The 21940-nt window shown below is 43.3% G+C and overlaps 1 protein-coding gene across 5 annotated transcripts in view; it reads right to left on the bottom strand.

Annotated features, from left to right (window-relative positions):
* The window catches only part of casz1 (castor zinc finger 1), a 78612-nt gene that overhangs the window by 49644 nt on the left and 7028 nt on the right, over positions 1-21940 (bottom strand). For 2 of the 5 annotated variants that reach the window (XM_051425360.1, XM_051425362.1), the window contains exon 1: positions 96-230. The exons of 1 other annotated variant lie outside the window; for it this stretch is intronic. In XM_051425360.1, coding sequence (XP_051281320.1) covers positions 96-174 — 79 coding nt within the window. In that variant the 5' untranslated portion in view covers positions 175-230. Of the gene's footprint in view, positions 1-95; positions 231-21940 lie in introns of those variants that run through there. 2 more of the 5 variants (XM_051425364.1, XM_051425365.1) reach the window with 1 other exon arrangement.

Below are 21940 nucleotides of genomic sequence, written 5' to 3'. Positions count from 1 at the left end.
GCTTGAGCGTGAGCGAGGGGGGGAGCGAGAGAGAGAGAGAGGAAAGGTGTGTGTGTGTGTATGTGTGTGTGTGTGTGTGTGTGTGTGTGTCTTACCTGGGAGCAGACCGCCCTCTGCGCTCTGTCTCACCTCTCCCTCCTGCCCTGGAAGAATTCTCTCCACAAAGCAAGGCATTTTCTCCTCAACTGCTCTCTGCCAAGGCTCTGCTCTCTCTCTCTCCCCCCTCTCCCTCTGTCTCTCTCTCCCTCCCTCTCCTTCTCACTCCTTTCCTCTTTCCCACTCTGTCCTCTCCTCTCGCTGTCTATCTCTCCTCCCTCCTTACCCTCCCCCTCTCTCCTTCTTTCTCCACCCCCCCCCTTTCCTTCTCTGAGCACAGATGTCGAGGCTGCGCGAGTTTACCCACTTTACCAGTAGGGGTCCTTCATCGCCCTTCTCCACCCCACAGCCACATGGGGGAACAAAACACACACACACACACAAACAGGCCCCAGGAAGAGAGAGCCACTTAACGGGCGCCCTCCTGTCACTGCTACAATGAGAGCCCTGTGCCGAGCAGCACGGCTGTATGAGCTGTGTGTGTTAGTGTGTGTTAGAGAGAGACAGGTGTGAAGTGGGTGGTGTGCACAGGGAGCTGGCCCTCGGCCCTTTCCAGCCCCGATCAGCCCTGTTCGGCTAGACTCGGTCCTGGCTCCTGGCCCCTGAAGTGTAGTACAGTAGTGACTCACACACACACACACACACACACAGACACAGACACAGACACAGACACAGACACACACACACACACACACACACACACACACACACACACACACACACACACACACACACGCGGGTACATGAACACACAGATTGACTTACAGTGGGTCCCTCAGAGCCAGCAGCCAGAGAGAGAGAGAGAGAGATTGTGGGCCGTATACACACTTTCACTCATACACAACACAGACACACACACACACACAGAACAACTGCTGCTGTTTGCTACTGCTGCTGTTGACAGTGATAACATGTGCTTTGTGCCCTATGTGTGTGTTTCAGTGTGCATGCAACACACATTCATACACAAACACACAGCGGATGCCTATCGGCTCTCGTATTTCAAGTCTCTATTCTATCCGTTTTGAGGTTGGTTTTTTTCATTTAAAAAAAACAAACAGTTTTCATTGACACTGGCATGTTAGATTTGAAGGCTCTTAGCTAGTGTACAGTGGGGAATTTCTAGTTTCTCTCCTACTTGTGGGCCACTTTTCACATTGCAATATCAGTACTGGAGAGTATTAGCTGTCCTGCTGAAGAATGTCAGTTCTCTACTTGCCTTTGAATAAGGGCAGAATCCCCTGAGTGAAATAAAGGAAGATCTAACTATCAGTGTCTCAATAAGCCTGTAATTATCTTCTGTGCGCAACATCATGTTAACAACTGAATTAAAGTTGTAAAAAAGCTTTTGAAAAATCAAGTAGGAATAAAACCATTGTTTAAAAAAAGATAGAAGTGTGAGGACTCAGCGTTTGTGCACCGTAATTGCATATTAACTAATTCTAGGAAAGAGAAAGGACTAAGATTAACACTATGTGGAACTTGATCCTACATTTTTATCAAATATTGCCCAACCTTTTACGACAGTTTATATTGCAGGAAAGCAGTGATCTTGATCAGGATCCAATGCTATTAAAATATCAGAACAGTAATTATCAGGCCAAGCTTTGTGTGAGGACTTGTTTTTCCATTTATTGCTGTCTGGAACAGGATAAGGGTATCTACACTCAAGACGTGATATCCTGGACCTGCTGCTGGTATCATTTGAACAGAGGGTGGATCACCTTTATTTGAGTTAAGCAAAGCCTTCTAATGACACAAAAATTGCAGTCACTACTTGACAGACGAGGCTACAACGCCCAACCAGACTGCCTTCAAAACGTTGACAAAGAGTAATAAAGAAAATAGGATGTTAAAAGAGCAGGACACGGATGTTGAATAAAGCCACCAGAAAGTGTACATACTTAGTCGTGATAAGCTAATGAGGGCAACAGAGCTGTGCTTTTGGTTTTGACTCTTATCACTGTTTGCATCAGTAGCAAATCTCCCTTGACAGCAAGACTGAAATCAAATATAGGTTTTTAGGCAGATGAAGGAAAGTCATTTGTATTTACAGGAAATAAGAACGTTGCACTCAATCATTATTCCCTTGCTGTGCTAACTAGAACGCAGCCCCTGTATTAGATGTTGGAGGAACAGCACAAGGACAAGTAAAACATACCTTAAATAGACTACAAATGAAGTCACTTAACACCCACTCGCTTCCCTCGCCACCCCCTGCTCTGTCTGTCTTCAACTGAAAAAGCTTGTGTTTGACTATCTCCCTCTCAGGTTCATAGTTGTCTTTTGCTTTTTAAACAGGCACCTCGCCTGTCACAGTGCAGGAACGGGCGCATTCCCCTTAAATGGTTCCTTTTGACAACTGATCTGTAAATACAGCCGGATCTGCAACTTCCCCCTTTCTCTCGCTGCACTCTCTCCCTTCTCGTCTCTGCGCTCCCTCCCTCTGCCCAAACTCCTGCCCGACCAAGACACACACACACACACTCTCACACACACACACAACATGAAGGTCTCACTATGAACCCCCCCCACCCCACCCCCAAAGTCATGCACGCACACACGCACGCACACACAGAGACACAACCATACACACACATTTACCCCCACATCCCCCCTCCCAACTTCCCCAACTCCATTCCCCCTGCCTCTATAAAAACACAAATATGCCATAACTCAGGCAGTGCTGCCACATAGCCTCCATCTTGCCCTGTACCGGGGAGGGGGAGGCCTCTCAGGAAGGTCACCAACAAATGGTTTTCCGATTCACTGCCCCTGAAATAATTTTGTGTATTAAAACCTGAATCTGCACTTTCTGGCCTGAAAGCTTTTCTAATTATTCCGGTGTCCTTGGGACAGACACAGATCCTTCACACGCCGGGGGAAACAAGCTATAGAGCAACCACTACAGCCACAAACACCCCTCCACCTCCCTCCCTCCCTCCCTCCCTCCCTTTCTCTATCCCTCCATCTCCCCACCTCCTTTCTCCTCTGCTCTGCTTTCCTCTCCTCTCCCCGCTTTACAGCCACCCCCCTCCCCAATCTGTTTTCAAAGCGTGTCTGTCCTTTATTAAATTGTTTTCTTTTCCACATTATCAGTTGCCATGGAGACCTCATCTCTCGGATTATTTGAATTTCATTATATCTATTGATTTGGGAGCATTTCATCTTTTTTATTGTTTTTCTGTCAATTTTCGAAACGAATAACCATCTAATTTGCGTCAGCGCTGATTACGTTCGTCCCTCAATAGAGGTCGGCAGCTGCGCCGGGGAAACAAATCAATGGAAAAACATCATAAAACTCGAAAGTACAATCAACCAGGATATGGGTGACATTCCGTGGTTGCTGAAACGAAGTCATCAAAAAATATATACTTTTTTTCCTGCGCCTCTGCATGTGTGGGGGTGCAGTGAGGAGGACACATATGTGTCTGGGCAGATATATTACTATATTTCAGCAGATAATATACTATGGTAAATTTCCATACTGATAACAGCCCCCTCCCTGCCTGACCAAAACAAAAAAATGCTTACTGTATCTAAATAATTTATGCAATTTTAGCATTTATATATAAATTTTTTAATAAGCTGCTTGGAGCAAAGTGGCCATTAACAAAACACACAGCTGTCCAATGGGCTAAGCCCAGCAGATCAATTGCGCTTTTTTATGACATGATAAAATGCTTTTAAAGCAATTTACACAAATATGGAAAAAATGACTTCATGGGCTTCATTTATTCATAAGGACATATTAGAAAAAAAAAAAGTCTTACAAAAGCCAGACAGGAGAGATCGTCCCGGTCCTAACTGGAACGGACTTGCTGCCCTCTCCACAAGGACATAAAGTTTCATTACTGATGCACGCAGTCAAAGGCAATTTAGCAAACACAGTGTGCAAAAGAAAACATCAGCATATTGCAAGTGTTCCTGTATTAGGCGGACCTTGCATGTTGTTTTCCAATTTTGATTCATTTTTGTGGGGGCAGGGTGCGGGGGTGATAGATTTTTTTTTTTTTCCTCCCCCTGCCCAGTGTCACCCTGACCCAAAGCCAAGGGGACGTAGCCTCAGTGACAGGGACGTGTGCTTTCTGGCCCACAAAACCAAGCCAAACCATGTCCCAGACAATGGGGCCTTGCAGCAGGACAAATGTGTACACACACCTTCAGCTGTACAGTGATATACAGCACATGACACCCAGACTCATTCTGTGAGAAAACAGGCCCACAAATATTTCAGTGGATCTGATCATTTAGCATCTTAGTGCAGACAAACACACACACATTATGCACAGGGGTATGGTTGGGGGGGGCAGGCAGGGCCATTTGGAGGCTAATCTTGTTTCAAAGCATCCTCTCTTCATGTGCCGACAATGTGCCTGAGCTGCTCTACAAAACGCTGCTGCTGTTGCTGCTGCTGAAGGCCCCATGTTTGCAACACATGTCAACATTTGACAAAGCATTACTTTTCCCCCCAACAATATTCTCCTGCTCAGGCCTCTGAAATGAGGGCGCTAACAAATTAGCTTTTTATGTTTATTTGTGTGTGGGTGTGTCAGAGGGGGGAGAACAGGAGATCTCATTTTCTAAGGCACCCGTTCTCAACCCGAAAGAGAGAGAGAAAGGGAGAAAAAGAGAGACAAAGAGAGGAAGAGAGAAAAGAAAGAAAGGCTGAATGTTTTGGAGTCACGATTCTTCTCCTGATTGCCCTAGCTGTCTCAGTTGTGCAAAACATGACCCTCCCCTCCCTCAGCCACGACAGAAACACGGGCGACTGGATAAACACTATTTTATGCAGTGACTAGATGAATCGTCAGACAGTAATTACAGCCTTCCTCTCGCCCCGACAAAAGTCTACTGTACAGGCTCTTTCTTTGACACCAAACTGCAGTAGCACGTACTACAAAACTGCAGGTGTGTGACATGTTTGTCAATGCCTCTCCCAACTAGATAAATATAAATATTAGACCCTGTGACAACAGTGAATTGCTCTCTACCGCTTTCAGCGATGTGTTAATAATCTGTAGCTGAAAGAGGACTTGTTGTGTGAACGGACGATGTTATCGTGTGCAGTCAAACGTTGCAGGGGCCGGCTTTGTAGAGAAAGTTTGGTGATTTTTTTCTGCTACCCTTGCAGTTTGTGCTTTCCTCTCCTCGATGTAACAAAAATAACACGGTTGTGTCCCAAACTAAACATTCCCACAGAGTGGCTAGTAGTCTGTTAGGTCTCTGACACCAACATGCCCAGCACAGACAACAGTCCTGACGCCTGTTTAAAAAGAGATCCACTCTTCATGTGCTGACAAATATGCTCAATAAATGAGGGATTTTGTTCATTTGGTGTTAAAACATTTTGACCCTTCAGAAATGAAAATCATTCAGTCACAAGTTTGAGATGAGAGCAGTGAAACACACTCACACACTCTTTCTCTTACTCTATACTGATTCATCCGGTCAGGCCGTGCCCCAAACGTGGTGCAGTAAACCATGCTGTCAATGTCCGAGCTCTAAAAAGCACAATTACAGAGGACCTCGACTGAATAATTTAAAGAGCATAATTATTGACCTCTATCCGAATTCCTCTGAAAGGTACATTAAGATATAGAAAAGAGCTGGAGGTGGAAGTGGAACTGAGGGAGTGTGTCTCCCCAGGCCTCCCTAATGCACTCTCCTGCTGTACTCTAACTTCCTGTGGACCCCTAATGTGCCCGCTGCTCGCTGGCCTGATGAAGACTACGGTTAATGAGGCCCCTGTTTCTGAAATGAAGTATCTCTGAAACCATCAACATGCATTACTATCAAGCTGCCACCCCCCGCCAAACCACACGTATATACACAAACACAGCACCGCTGCCACTGTCCCAAACCAGCATACACACCCGTACACATACACAAATTTAAGTGCCACTATGGGTTCTCGTAGGATGGACCGTTCTGGGGGAAGGGTGGAAGTGGGGAGGGTTTTTTTTGGAGGTGGGGGTGTTTGAGGGTTAACTGTCCCTCAGGGGGCTATCAGTGAACTGGGCAGCCGTCACTGCTGGTGTCCCTGGTTCTCAATTGACAACCAGGCTCTGACAGATTAGCAGCTAGTCAAGAGGAATCCATGGCCCAGGACACAATTAAAATAATCACTTTTCTCAAATTTGGCTGTATGTATTTGACTGCGTGTGCGACTGGATTTGAATAAAGCATTACAAGAGTGTATGTGTGTGTGTGCGTGTGTGTGCATTGGGGGGTCGTTGAGAGCTGGCAGCAGGCTTGGGGGAGGATACAGCGAGATGAGGCCTTTTTAATTAAAAGAAAATATTTGTGTTTGCATACTATCGCGGGTGGAACCTGGGACAATTCCGAGAATTCCGGTTGTTTAATGGCTCGCTCTTTAAAGTGATTTGGGGTATTTCAAATCCTCTTTGCATACATGCATTTTTAAAATTTCAATTAGGCTATAGGTTTTTAAAGTAAGATTCCGAAGTTTATGTTTTGGTACTTTCTCAACATTTAGTTTTTTTCTTGAGATAAATAAAACCCATTTTTTCCTTTAAGAACAATTCAAAGAGGAAATTCCTTTAGGATGGACTTATTTATCAACAGAAGGGTGCTGCTGTCTCTGCTGTATTTCAACCAGGAAGGATAGAGGGCACTGAAATAATTAGGCGACTTCTGCAACATCCTGAATGCCAAGGACAGGTGGATTAAAGTATTAAAACAATCGCATTTCAGTCTTGAAATAGTCCTGTGCACGACTCAGCACCATGCGCATCCGTTCAAGTTCAGCTGCCAGCTCCATAACGCCACAGGAGAGGGATAGAAAAAAAAGTCCAATCCCAATCCCATTAGCTACGTACATGCATCTCAGCAGACCTGCTGGAAACGTGAGCAAATCTCAGAGATGATTATCCCCCAAAGCTCTCAAATGATAATACATAATCGAACAGTACAGAAGATTTCTTTGAAATCACATAGCTAGCGAGCACTAATTCGTGTTTCCCCATTTGTGTTAGAATCTAGTGCTTTCCAAACGAAACAGAAGAGACTGCTGCAATCAGTCGCCTCTGCACCCGAGGAGACATTTAACTGCTGTCCTCCAATTACGGGCCCGAGAACGGAGCTCCCTACATTAGGAAAAGGAAATTATTTAAGACAAAGGTTGAGACATGAGTTCACATTTGATTCTATTTACAGTGCAAAATTAATAAGAAAGCAAAGTGCTTCGGAGTGCTGGTTTGCTCCAACATTTGGGTGAGTGATCTTCAATTTAATCAGGGATGTTTAACACAACTCTGTGCCTTAATCAGAGATTATAAAAGGGTATTAAAACAACATTAAAAAAAGACTATTCTTCTGAAAAATTTGTAGAATGCCAGCTATACTATCAATGTTAAGAATTAAACTACAGTCACTTTTTACTAATGTTGTGAGAAAAAGGGTTAAGGGCACTTGTTAAATTCTTTTAAAAACTCCATTAGTGAGCTCATTACTATCATGGGGATTTTATCTTATCAGAGACTGAACCACTTTCTTTAGAGATAGGAGATTTATTTCATCAGCATCAACTGGCCAGCTCTCTAAACTGAAGCATCCACTTACACTGATGCCTGTGAAGACAGCCAAAAAACGATAAGTGAAAAATAAATCTAAATCAGTCAAAGAAAAGTTGTTTCTACAAAATAACTGATGATGTGCTGTGATTTTAATTTCACTTTATATCTATACGTAGCATACAGGTTATACAAGCAGTGAAAATACCCTCTTTTCTTACAACTGACAATAATTAAGGTGAGCTCTTCAATGAAGTCTAAGCCTCTTAGCCCACCTCCTGCCATCTGTGGCTCCGATATTAGAGGGCTCGGGGAGGCTCACTCTTTTGCCTTCTGGAAGGAACTGGGAAGAAATAAGTGCTGTCTATACTACGAGTCAGAGTACCACGGTCAACCTGCCTTCACAGCCGTGCTGTGGAGGTGGAATGAACTGTCTGTGACAGAAAACAAACAGGAAGCTGAAAAGACGAGGGAGAGAGGGAGGGAGAGAGAGAGAGAGAGAGAGAGAAAGAGAGAGAACAAGAGAGAGAAAAAGAACGAGAGAGAAACCTGTGCCCTTCAGTCTCCCCTAGTAAAGACGCTCTTAACCAGGTCTGACAGCTGACAGCTCCTTGGCAATTGGGGTCAGTTAAAGGAAAAGTAGCTCAAGTTTTGTTGGGGCTTTGGCTTCAGAGATGTTCAGGAGCCACTGCCCACCGCAGCATCAAAGGGGATTATAGGGACAGGGCCATCTGTTGCCAGAATAAGCGTGAGCCCTTTTATGTCTCTGCCTGTATGGTTGTGTGTGTGTGTGTGTGTGTGTGTGTGTGTGTGTGTGTGTGTGTGTGTGTGTGTGTGTGTGTGTGATATATGTGTGTGTGTTTTTCAGTGTGTATGTGTTTGTTAGAGAAAGACAGCGAGAGAGAAAGACACAGAATCCTTCATGTCTCTGTACTTTTAACTTAAAGGGCAGCAGAGGAGAGGGGTGCAGCCTACACTAGGGTGGACAACTGGTTTTAATCTGAGCTAGGGGCACTAAAGGTTAAAATAAGGGGGAAGGGCATCATCATCACATTGAGTCCCTTAAAGGTTAGGTATGGCAGTCAAGTACGAAGCTTTAACACTTGACCAGTCCATACAATCAGTACCAGTGTTAAGATTCTGTGATTGTATTTTTGTTTAGCACTGGTTTACTAAAAACAGGATCCAACTCCAATCACAAATAGTCTTTTGTCATCCAGGCAAAACACAGAACTTCTTTTTGTTGTGGGTTTATTGGAACACAGAGCCAACCTTGTTCCCCCTTCACCTCTCTAATTTGTTTTGGGTCCTGTTCCTGGCCTCCGCCTGGGAATGTTTTCTCCTCGATAGTCTGCTACCTTTTAGCTGAGCCGCCCAGTGCTTGACCTACTGCCGACACTTATTTTCAGCACTCTAATTGTCGTTTAATCACATATCAACCTGTCACTTAAAGACCCCCTTTTTTTTCAAGGGGGAACATTTGCATATGTTGTAAAACTAATTCCTATCGAAAGCTCCAGTGGCTGTGAAAGCGGGTGCTCTGTCTCTCTCTTTTACTTTCACACCCGTGTAGACACAGTTAAGCACGAGAGAGAGAGAGAGAGAGAGAGAGAGAGAGAGAAAATACACACACACATGCAGACACACAGTAAAGTCTACCGTATCTCACCTTAACAGACAAAAACACACATAGGCAGACGCCATACCTGATATTCTCGATTCAGGTGGTTTTATCACATTTGTTAACAGTGTGTGGTGACACGTAACGTGTTAGAATAGGGACAGCGACAGGAGTGATTCAGAGCGCATGTATTCGTGCGAGCCAAAGCGAAGGTGACAGTGAATGTATAGTGTTATAAAGGAATCAATTAGAGTTAATAATGTATCACTCTTCCAAATGTTACATTCATTTGTTCACACTTAGATAAAGCTACTGCAAAATAGGTTGTGCCGGGTTTGCCTGGAAGACTACACTACATTTACATTATCACCCTTATACATCGAGGAGCCATGTTCCGCTTGAGTGGTGCCGGCAGAGTAGAGGGGGGAGTGAGAATCATGTTTTTCGGGCGCATGGAATGCCAGTCCTCAGGAGATCTCCCCCTCTAATTACAGAGCGGGGGAAAGAAAGCTCTTTGTTCCACCTTTTATTACATTAATTGATAAAACGGAGCTCGGGTGGAGCCGTCTTATAGGGGGGAGAAGGAGGGGATGGGGCTGGGGGTGAATTGAGGGGGATCCTTTGGGCAGATGAAGGTGTGTGAGAGGCTTTCGGAGCTGAGGTCCTATTTTCAGAGGACTCCTAATCCCGTTAGGGGCCCCCGCTGGTGGCTCGGCACTGGCGCTCTGCTTTCCCAGAGGCCCCGGCGGCTGCAGAGTTGAGAAGGGGAGTGGTGGCGGCAGGGGCAGACGATGGTGTGGTGGGTGAGAGTCCCGGCAGCGTTGTCTGGGCCCAGGCCTTAATTAACTGTCTCTTCAGGGGGTACTGAGGGCCACACTGAGACCCTATGTCACCAACGCCAGCAAGCAATGAGAAGCTTTAAGAGGAAGTGGCATCTCACCCACTGTGGAATCGTGGGAAACCCTGTGGAGCTTTAATATGGACCCCATACAGCTCAAAGCCATATAGATGTCGCAGGACATTAGCAAGGCTATTTTATGACTGGTTATTAGTCTATCCTAGCACAAATTGCACAGGTGGTTGATATTTTTAACAACTTCACAGTCATTCAATTACAACCTTAAGATGAAAGTTTGAAACACCAAAGGAAAAATATTCTAAAATCAGCCTTAAAATTAAATATAATTTAGATTATTTATTTATTATTATTATTTTTCTAAACTAAAAGAACAATAAGTTCCATTTCTATTTGTGCAGGATTGGCCAATCGTATTTGTCAGTGGTTAAGTAGCTGTAACAGGCTTTGTCATGGCTGTAATCTGCTTCTGCTCGTTTAGGCTACCTGCAGACAACAGAGGCTGAGAAGTGCTGCTACAGTGGCCAAACTGAGTCTGAATATGTTACAGAGGCAATTAAACATGTTGGTGTGTGTGTGCACGCACATAACAGTGTCAGAGGTGTTAAGCCGGGCCAAATACGCCTCATTGAAATGTCCATCTTAAAGCCACCCAAGTTCCTCATCTCCCCCGCCCTCCGACAACCAAGATGCTTCAAGACTGTCAAAAGCATTTTCCACAAAGCTGAGGAGAGGGCAAGGGAAAAAAGGACCTGCCACTGTCACATGCATGCTCGCGCGTGCACACACACTTGCGAGGCTGTCAGGTAAATTAGATCTGAAAGCTGACAATTTCTGACCATATTTCCTTGATTATTTCGAACAAATGCACACCAGCCGCTCTAAGGAGATTAAAGTGACATAAAAGTCCCGAGTGGGAGGAGGGAGGGCAGAGAATCCAGGTCACCCCCATTTGTCCCCCTGCCTGACAGCAGCTATATCGCTATCCAATCCAATAAAAGTCCCCCCCTCCTTTTGCTTTAATTAATTTTACAGCTAGCTTGCTTAATTACTTTCAATCAAAATCCTCTTGCCATCACAAAATTAGAAATGGTTCAACTCCATTAGTCTAAATTCTTCATTTACATACACAAAGACTGTCAGCTCTTGCTAAGCAAACGGCCTCCTGCTTGATGAGATTGTTTTTTTTCACACACTCTATCACTCTCTCGCTTACCCACATGCGTGCAACTGTGGTGTTAATTTTTTTGAAAGGAGAAAAGTAGCATAAAATTATTTGATCCCCTTTACTTAAGACATTCTCTCCCTAATCAGGGTTCAGGTAAGCTGTGGTGCACATCATCCAAGGTAATGGAGAGTTGTGTGCGCGTCTACAACTGTCGAAATTGATTACATCCACAACTCAGAGTCAAAGGAAAACTGCTCAACCTTAAACAATACAGCACATAATATGCGCTGCATATAAAGGATAAACAGAGTTAGTATGGCAGTGGCCAAGATCATGTAAATTAAGCTAACTAGTTATTCTTCAGGATTGGCCATTATTTCCAAAGCAATAGAATAGCTACAGATTACCCGGTGACACATAGTGTCCCATAAATCTGGCTCCTTTGTGGCAGGGTGTCACTAGTCCTGACTAGGCTGTGGAAACTAGCGGCGCACTACCGCCGGTCGGCTGCTGTGAGCAAAGCAACGGGATTTTTCAGAGGGGTGAGGGCCCATGCCCTGCCGCCTGATCACTTCAACTTGGCACACAGACATCCTCTCCATCACACACACTGCCTAAGGCCTACACATCATCAAGAATTAAGGACATGCAGATAGGGTTTGTGCACTGACCAAAGTGAAAACCCAGGCACACACGAACACCATTGCATGTGCGTGCACACACACGTACACTTCACACACTCTACTAGTGCCATAATTAGGTCCCGAGATGAGGGCATTAAACTGGTATAATGCACTCACTGCTGCAGTACACTACCACAAAATATAGCAACATTAAACCTACATGCTCATCAGTGACACCCTCATATTGCTTTTATTTCCTTATTCACATGTATGCTACTCAACAGGCCCAGCGCAAAACCACACAACACAACAGCCTTTGATCTTCTGTGTTTAGATCATCTTACAGCCACTGCGCTTTTAAAAAGGTGGAGCTGTGGGGGGGGGAAGACCTTTAAAAGGAAAGGGGTATGGGGGATTTTAGCATTTCCGAGCATTGTGCCACAGTCTGGAAATGCCTATAAAATAATCCCCAACCTTGGATTGGTGCAAGGCAAAAAAAAATCCCTTATGGGCAGCATGTCTGAATACAATGCAGGTCTGACCTGGCCCCTTTACTCTATGTCTGCAATCACCGGTTTCCCTTGCCCTCTTTAACCAGTCCCCATTAACACTGTTAATTATCCAAATCCATCATTCTTGGGGTAAATGAAGACTGCCTCTTTAATTCAATTTAATAGGATCATTTTCCAACTCGCGTTCACTTTAGCCCCAGCTGCCCGCCCACTTGTCCCCCGCTGTGTCTCCCCCCACTGTATCTTGACTCCCTTGGCTGTATCTTCTATGGTCTGGCTCTCTCCCATTGGTGGAAAGGGAGGGTGATGAGGGCTAAGGCTTGATGGCAGCGATGGGCCGACACACTGTTGATCTCCCATGTCTTGTCTTGGCTCGGCTGGTGGCGAGCAGCAGTTCTGGGTTCCCAGTCTGCTGTGCACACTGCCTGCCTGCCGCACACACACGCACACACACTAACACACACACTAACACACACAAGCTCACAGTACCAGCCATGCTCACCGGGGCTTAGCTAATCCTGTCACATCAGGCCACGTTGGCTGAGTTGAGGCCTTTAGCAGCAACCCCCACCTCCATGCACCTCCACACTTTGCCACCACTCCTTCACTGACTCCTCACACTCACTCACTTTCTCTCTCACTCTTACTCCTTTGTTCATTTCACAAGGTCATGGGTGGCCGACTACAGCACGCGAGTGGTGAGACGGGACAGCTGACGAATCCCTGTGTGTTCCAGCCGTGCAAGTAGACCTTATCTTACGGCTAACGTTCAACACAAATACATTCTGTGATATGGAATAAATCATAAATGCATAAAAACCATGATTGCAGATTTACAGCAACTTTATAACTTGTTTTTGCAAAGTTGCATACAAGGTCTGCAATGTGATTATATATGAATATCATTTTAATGATTACTGTTACTGTAAGAGGCTGGCATGCATGTCACTCACTATGAAGGCACGGCACCAAAATGTGTTTATAAAATATACAGGTGTCATTTTGTCTTTTCTTGCCTGTAGTGTGTGTCATAGTGGTATCAGTATCAAAACACATTTTCCATGCAACATAGCCTGGGTGTGGAAACTGGACACTCATGCCCTTTAATCTGACTTTCAATCTATAAAAGCACAGCTATCAAGACTGACTTAGGCTGTGTTTTATATGCCTTCTAAGATTTTCCTTACAGAGAACTTTCCATGGCTGTGAGATTTTTCCATAAGTTCAAATACAATTAAAAATCACAGAAAAATTAAATACAGAAAATAAAAAAATATAAATGATTAAATGCTTCTAACAAAAAAAGCCAATGAGTACTGTGTACTGTGTCACAATGCTGTCTTTTCTCTTAAGAATGTGTTAAATATTGGCTTTCCTTATCCCATTATTCAGTGTGAGGGTTAATTTGTCCCCATTTCCACAGTAGACCCCTTCCCATCCCCCACGACTAAACCCACTCAAACACACACACGCGCAGCGTTCCCTTTAAATTTTTCCCAGACTTTCATTGTTTGGCCATATGAGACAGACTCTGGGAGAGTTTCAAATTATTTTAGCCATGATTTAATTTGGTTTGTTAAAGGGTGATGTCAGCACAATGGGAGACGAGCCTCTAAATCCACTACATTCACCCAAAATGCCCAGATGAGATAATCATTGGTGACGTCTACGAAAACACTTATTATATTTGCCCATCGCCTGGCTGAAGCTGTTAAAACTCATCAGCGTTATTCCCATTTTTTTCTCTGGGAAAGAGAAAAAAAATTTGCTCAACTTATAGTCAAAACTGTCACCCCTTTTAAAGAGACAGTGCTACATTGTTGTGGCTGTGGACAGATTTTATAAATGGAAAAAGACAGGGCAGAGGTCTATTGGGTGTCTATTCAATACTCATTTTGTTTGCACCCAATACTAATTCAATAAAACAAGCACAACTTTTTAATTGGTTTTACAGAGATCAACCGTTTCAAGGAAGTTGAAAAAGTATAGTGTCTACTGTAGTTATACATATACATTCTTCATTAGTAAGTACTAATAATAGGCTATTCTTACATGCTAGAAACTGTGAATGAGCACGGCTTGTCCCTTGACTTGTCCACACAATTTGAAAGGGCTTGGGGCTGACAAGGCAGCAAAGGAGATAAGAAATGGATCAACGTGAGCCTTTCTCATAGCTTAATTTATTTTAAATCCAAGCCCTATTTACACACTGCACACCGGCAGGCCTTGTCAGCTCCAACTAGCATTGAGATATTTAAAACCATTAATGCTGTACAGCGGCAGCCTGAGCGTGTATGACACAAGCTGTCGCTGTGTGAAACAAAGCCAGATCTCTAACTGCCACAGCTTCTACTTTTGAACACAGCACAGCTACAAAAACGGTAACCATGCAGTCAGATGTATAATATACATATAATAATAACGTAACTGCCAGACCTTTCTAAATGTGAGAAAAAAGGAAGAAAACTACAATGAGCAATAGAGATACAGAGTGCTATATTTCTCATATAGTGAATGCACAGACCAGATTCAGTGTATCTTTAGTACAGGGGCTAGCCCCATAGAGGCCGGGGTCATGATATAAAACACACAGGCTATCCGCCTCCCGACAGGATATCCTCATGGATCAGCAGCGGTAGCCATGTTGACCCGCCCCGTTATTAAAGAGGCTAATCTGTTCAACATGTCAATGTTAGCACTTTTAGCTGCGATTAATAAAAGAAGACCCCAAGAGTGCTGTGTGTGCTTTTTCAGTGCCCCAGGTTGTTTTCATTTGGTTTGTGTTTTTAGTGGTTTTCGCTGTTTGGTAATTCAACAGTCCTCTTTTCTCCTATTAGCATAAACAGTGTAAATTATTAACTTTGCTAAAAGAATTATAATCGGTCCTGAATCCTTAGCTCTGTAGTAGCTTTGAGTGTTTTTCCTTTTATGCCACTGGCAAAGAGGCACTATGGCATTGCAGATATCATTAAAGCAAATGTAACTTTATATTTTATAGATATGGAACAATGTGCACGTGATGCCTGACTTTGTGGCCATTTATGTGATGCTTAAAATGTATGGCCCAGTGGCTTTCACAGGCTGGTAGTAATAGAACTGCTCTCTAACAGACTTGCTTTCTAAGTGCCTGGTGCTGTGTCTTAATTTGTAATCTAGTCAAACCAATTGTCCGCTAGCTAAAAAGGTCACCGAGACAATAGACTACACAGCCTCCCGCAATGTAGAGAAAGCCCAGGGTGTCTTTTGTAGCTTTTTAACCAAAGATGTAATTAAGACACCTTCATCTTCAGGGGTGAGAAGGGCACCAACAAGAGTCTACGGGAAACACAAGAGGAACTTCACATTACTAGAAACAGGAGTGAAATGCACACTGAGACAGAGCATTTGGTTAGAGGTGAAACTCACCTGTCTCTACAGCAAAATGTCACCGCCGAGGACATTTTCTAAGTTTACCTGCTCGTGCAGTCACTGTGTGATTTTATACATTGTGACCAACGACTGTGGTGAAGAAAGCTTGTTGGGAAAAACTGAGTGATGCAAAGCAACACAGGAGAGGCAGAGGGGGGGACTTAAAGGACGTGATTTATCTGGGCTTGATTGCGTGTTAATCGAGGTTACGTGTATTAAGTGGAATCTAATTGGAACAGACACTGGCAGTCTGACAGATCGACATGATGCAGATGGATTGAGGGGGGGGAGAAAGGGGGAGTGAGGGAGACAGGGAAAAGAAGAGGGAATGGGAGAGAGAAGGGTAGTGCAGTCGAGGAGAGCCAGAACAGTGGCAAATGAAACACATAATTTTGCTATTGTACACGGCCAAACGGAAAGAGTTTTGTGACACCAAACATTAAAATAAAACCACCAGAGCCTTTTAAGCAGTTGAATAACAAGAATGAAGACTCTGCCGTTAGGCTCGTCTCACGTGCGTCTCATGATTGGCGGCTGATGAGACATGTAACCCTTCTAGAGGAGGACACACACGGGCGAGATTGTGAGTGACAGGGCACAGCACTGGAGTTTGCCCTCCCCCTCCAGTTGCCACAAACATTCATTTCTGCTTTATTGGAAATGAGGGGAAAAAAAACACCCCACCAAAAACACATGAGGTAAAGAGGCCGAGTGACAGCTGCTGGAAAATTCTCACCTCGACGCGGGGATGAGCAAGTGTTCGACTGGTCGTTCCTGACTCTCTGCTCCTCCTGACAGGCGACAACTGTTTCGAAGGCCCTCTCCTCTCCCCAAATCTGAGCTATTTAGCTAGTGGGCTGAATGACCCTTTCAAATGTTACCAGAGTAACAGACCGTAAAAGATGACCACCTGTTAAGGCCAAGCAACTGCTAACTCATAACTAATATACCACGCACTCTATAGACAAATGGGGAGAACACAGTTTGTAGAAAAGGTTCAGAAAACAGAAATTAAGATTTGAATTTAGCATAGTCATAATTTGTTGTAGCATTGCTCTGAATTGGTCAGTGTGGCTATAATTGGTAATGGGGGGGGGTACAAAGTGTGAGTGACACGAACGGCCTCAAAGCAGCGAATAGCCCAGGAGCAAAAATGACTGTCACGATGCCATTATCTAAATCTGGGTTAAAAATACAGTGGTTCCTGACGAAAGGGTCATTCTACTGATAGTTGGCCAAAATGAAGGGTGGCAATAGCAAATTTATCTTCCAAGGTACTAAAAAATGACTTTTAAAATGTATACACAGAGAGAAAAAGAGAGAAATTGGGAAAGGAGTAAAAGGATTAACAGATAGGAGAGAAACTATAGGCATAATTTAGGGGCAGTTTGCAGGATACTACAGCACTCGAAACTTCACTCATCAACACAAAATGCCCAAATTGTTCCCGACATGATCCCGTCATAGCGCAGAGACAGAGGAGTTGCTTCGGTCATCCTTTGATTTGATCTATTATGACTGTTACACTAATGGCATTAATAAGGGCAAAATTGCTATTTTGAAACACAAAATTTTCATCCTCTTCATTTGGCTAACCTTATCGCCTTTCTCCTCTTCCTACATCAAAGCCCACTGTACATGTGCATGTGTGCGTGTGGGTGTATTCGAGTGCGTCTGTGCCCCCACCATGTAATGGCTATAAGGTCATCTCTATTTTCCAGGCTTGGTGTACAATGTCGTTGGATTGCAACATTTTGCACGGTTTAAAAACAACAACATGAGCTTTGAAATTTGACTCCCTGCTATTCTCGATAGATTGACTACAACGTTGTATTCACCAGCTGGCCCTGATAAAATACCCCAACCTTATTTAACACTGCCTATACATTTTTATCAAAACCTTATGTATATTCATTCAGTTTTAAAAACTCAAGAATACACTAAAATGGACAGCACTGTGTTATACTGAACACATTTACAGAGAAGTTATTAGAAAGAAAGTATATTAAAATATGAGTTCCTGTCCTGTGTGTTTAATTTACTCTTAACGTATTGTAACAGCACAGTGAACGTGTCTGCAAGTTTCCTGTATATATGTGCTGAATGTGAGTATATGTGTGTACGTTCAGCCCTCATCAGCCTCTAACATTGAGAGGAATGACACTCTGTGATCAAGGACATGAATTGCTCATTGATTTTTAGGGGCCAGCTTAACTATCCATTCCAATTGATTTTTAGCTTTGCTGGGTGTGCGAGTTATGGCAGTTTTAATGTATCATCTGTATGTGTACTCATCACCCACTGCAACAGGATTTACAATAGTAGGTGGAAAATGCATATACAACACCATGTGCAAATGTGAGACAGGGACTTTCCTTTTGTCGTCTTTTTCTTCATTATATTCAAAGAAGTGGAACCCATAAAAGCTCTTATGTCATTATATAGGTTATAATAGGTGGCAACTAAAATAACCTTTAACATTCTTTTTTTTATATACCTTGGTAAATTATCTATTGGGAATAAAGTGAATCATTTTTTATCTTGATATGTTCATGGAAAATAAAACCAGTGTGTCAATGAACTGTAATCCCCTTTAATGCTAACTAGTGTTGTTTAGAGCAAGTGTTTCAGCTTACAGTATCACATGGCCACACTAACCAGAAAAGAGTAGAAATTTCAAGAGGGTTCAGGCCCCTGTGCAGCATAAACAGACATACCACGGCTTTGCCACAAACCATCACCACGGAAAAAAAGCACAAGTTTGAGAATCTTTCAAGACACAGACCAAACAGTCATCCATTTACATTTAAAAGGATATTGCCATCATAACTCATATTACCCATCAATTAACAATTCATATAAACTATTAATAATCAATGGTTTGATGATGTAAGAGACAAAGTCAGAGCAATGTGATCCAAAAGGCGACCTAAAGTCATCTGTCAGGTAGAAAGTCATTAAAATAGGGGCTCGTTTTCCTGCGCCAAGCTTAGGTTTCACTGAGGCAGGGATACATTTCTATTCTTCAGCAAAAGGCTGTGTTCTCATATGATATCATCTCCTTTAGAACATTACTCTCAATGGCTTGCCTTTTTTGTCTTTTATGTTTTTCTCCAATTTAAATGGCCCTTTTTTTCCAAATGGTTTGGGTGAAGCGGTCTTCTATGTGAGGTAACTGCCTTTTGTTCACTGAAAAGGACTGCATAAAGCACACTTTACTCCATCCTTTAAAAAAACAAGTCTGCTTAATTAATGTTTTACAAGTGCTGCTGTATTCTTAGTCAAAAAAAAGCCTCTATCAAAGCCGGCAGGTTCAGATTACGTACGCTAATTGAAATTCTGAATTTCTAAGCCAACTTCTTTTTTTCCCTGCTCCCGCTCTTTCTCCCTGCGCACACAATAAAGCCTAGTGTTTTGTAGTCCACAAATGACATCAAATCATCTAAGTAATATGGGCTTTTCTTTTTTTCCTGTATTCTCATGTTCTGCTAGTGGGTTCATGAGACAGCTTAATAAAGCAGTAAATGCTTGGGGAAGCCTGAGAGCCTACTGTGTGTGTGTGTGTGTGTGTGTGTGTGTGTGTGTGTGTGTGTGTGTGTGTGTGTGTGTGTGTGTGCGTGTGTGTGTACAGGCACGTCTATTCGTATGTGCACACGCATGCTCTCGTGTTCTACCTCCACCAGGGACCTCAAAGCAGAAGGCAAAGCCTGGTTCCATACTCAAGCAGATTTTCCCAAAGAATAAAGCAAGAATAAAGCCAATGAACAAAAGAGAATGACTAATACCTAAACCAAAGCCAAAACTAAGACACTTATCTCATGGGTTGACATTGATAGAGCCCATATTAATGCAGTCTGAGCTAAATGAATACAGCATAATTTACAGGTTATACATGCGTTCGGTGCTGGAGGAAGGCAGGCTGTGTGAACAGCTGCAGCTGTGGGAGCAGCGAGGCTGAGGCCGAGTTTGGACAACCATCACAGACACCAAATGGCACAATAGAGGAAACACAGGTTTCTACGCACTGGTGACTATGATCTGAGATGTAGTTGAAGATTGGATCAACTAGGATATGGAACAAAATCTTTTTAGCTCAGTTCATAGTCTGCATATACACACTTGTTTGTTTTCTAGGGGAAGGTTTCAACCTTTCCTACCGTCATTGTTTATCTGGCAAGGTAGCTGTAGCGGGCAATTACATAAATTACAGAGTTTAAAAAAATGTCATCCATGATAACCTTTGTTCTGAGTTAATCATTGCAGGGAAAGAAAACCGCTTCTCTTCTCTTCTCTTTTATATTTACCCAAACTCCCTCCTTTCAACGGGGTATTATTTTATTGGCTTGTTTTGCAAGCATTATAACTTTGCATTCTTCTCCCAAGGTCAGTTTCTAGTGTGCCACGAGGAGTATTTACACATGGGGCTTTTCAGGTCAGTTCCATTGTATTTACATCAAATAATTTTTGATAAGGGATGTAAAAGACCTATAAACCCAACATCATAAACGGGAGAGGTGTAGTTGAAATAAGGACAAAAGATCAACGGCTGAATTTTTCCTTATCTTAGGCACGTTGATATTTTTGAGTTAACTCTCTTCACTTCCTCCACTCCACCCCCTCCAAACCTCGCTTCTCTCCTCCGCTCTCTCTCTCTTGCATGGAGCTGAGTAGAAGCGCGGACTTGTTAGATTTAGTCCAATGGCTTCCCAGTGCGGCCAGCAAGCAAGCTCTTGTTTCATAGAGAAGTACCTCCCCTGTTATCTCCCTAGCACTATAATCACTTAACAAAGACTTGGGCATTTGCACAAATTAAAACATCAATAATGCATAAGTGCTTTTCAGTTTTGAGCTGTAGTGTCCCTGTATTGGGATGAAATACCCCGTCTACCAGTGGAAAAACTCTGCTCGCCATCTTCTGTCCCACAAACGACTTGAAGAAGCCACGGCCCAGCTTTGAGCAACAACCCCCCCTTCTTTTAAAGTTGAGGCTAAAGCTGTGGTGAACATTTGGGATCTGCTTTGGTAACGGGACAAAATGGCTGGGCTGAGTGGGATGCGGAAGTTGTTTTAAAGCAAGAGGCGGTAAGTGGTGGTGGTGCATCAATGCAAACAGGCAACACCCTTGAGTGGCGCAGCGTGGCATCCTTCCATAAACAACACCACCGCCGTGTCCCCGACATTTATGATTTGTGGTCAGAATGGCAACACAGGCCTGATTCCGATCCAAGTCTGCATGTTTGCCCTATCGTTACATGGCTAAATCTGCCCAACCTAGTCTCTTATTTTCCCAGATGAAAACACCAGACGTTTCATATGGTTGTCACAGAGCTTTACTTAAAACAAGTCATATGAGAACATTACACTTGGACAAGGAAGGGAAGGGCGGGGGAATCATGGGAAAGAAACTTAGTGACACTTTAAAACCAGGATGCTGTTCAAGCTACCGTTTAATTTGAGAAAAAAAACCCTCTTTTATATTTATTACTGCAGTGGTGAATATGAACTCTTTTGCGCTGACTATGGAGGTTGGAGGAGTTAAGTATCATTATTGGACTAGTAAATCCATGACCAGTACTGTTCCAACACCAATAGAGGACAAGCCATCCTATACAGATGGCCTCAAGGACAATTAGCAGTAATGATTGGTTGCCACATAAATGAGGAAAATTCTATTTGCTACTGCACTTGCTGATAATCACAGACCAAATGCCTATGACAATAATATGGATGGCTGCTTTAAACTTGAATATTACTTGTAAATGCTGGTTAAATATACAGTACACCAGAAAAGAGAGATTTCTAAAGTATCTGTCTAGCTCCATTATTTAAGGAATACAAAATAAGGAAAGATAGAACTTTACATCTTATAAAAACACCACATTATCATGAAGAATAAAGAGATGAGACAAATAGCACAGTGATCTAAAATATTATCTCTTCAATCATATCCTTTTCCCCAGATATCTTCATTTCCCCCTCCCTTCTCTGTCAGTTAGTCTGGCAAACAATCCCCTTGTTAGCAAACTGTTAAGACAGCCGCTTGGTACACAAATTGCGCTCGACCAAGCGAATTTGTTTTGCAAGGGTGACCTGTTTAATCATCTCATTTTCTTTGGCGGAC

Source organism: Dicentrarchus labrax, unplaced genomic scaffold, assembly GCF_905237075.1.
Source record: "Dicentrarchus labrax unplaced genomic scaffold, dlabrax2021, whole genome shotgun sequence".
Classification (NCBI taxonomy): Eukaryota; Metazoa; Chordata; class Actinopteri; family Moronidae; genus Dicentrarchus; species Dicentrarchus labrax.
Note: the sequence above shows the minus strand (reverse complement) of the source record. Positions and strands in the feature narration are given on the sequence as shown.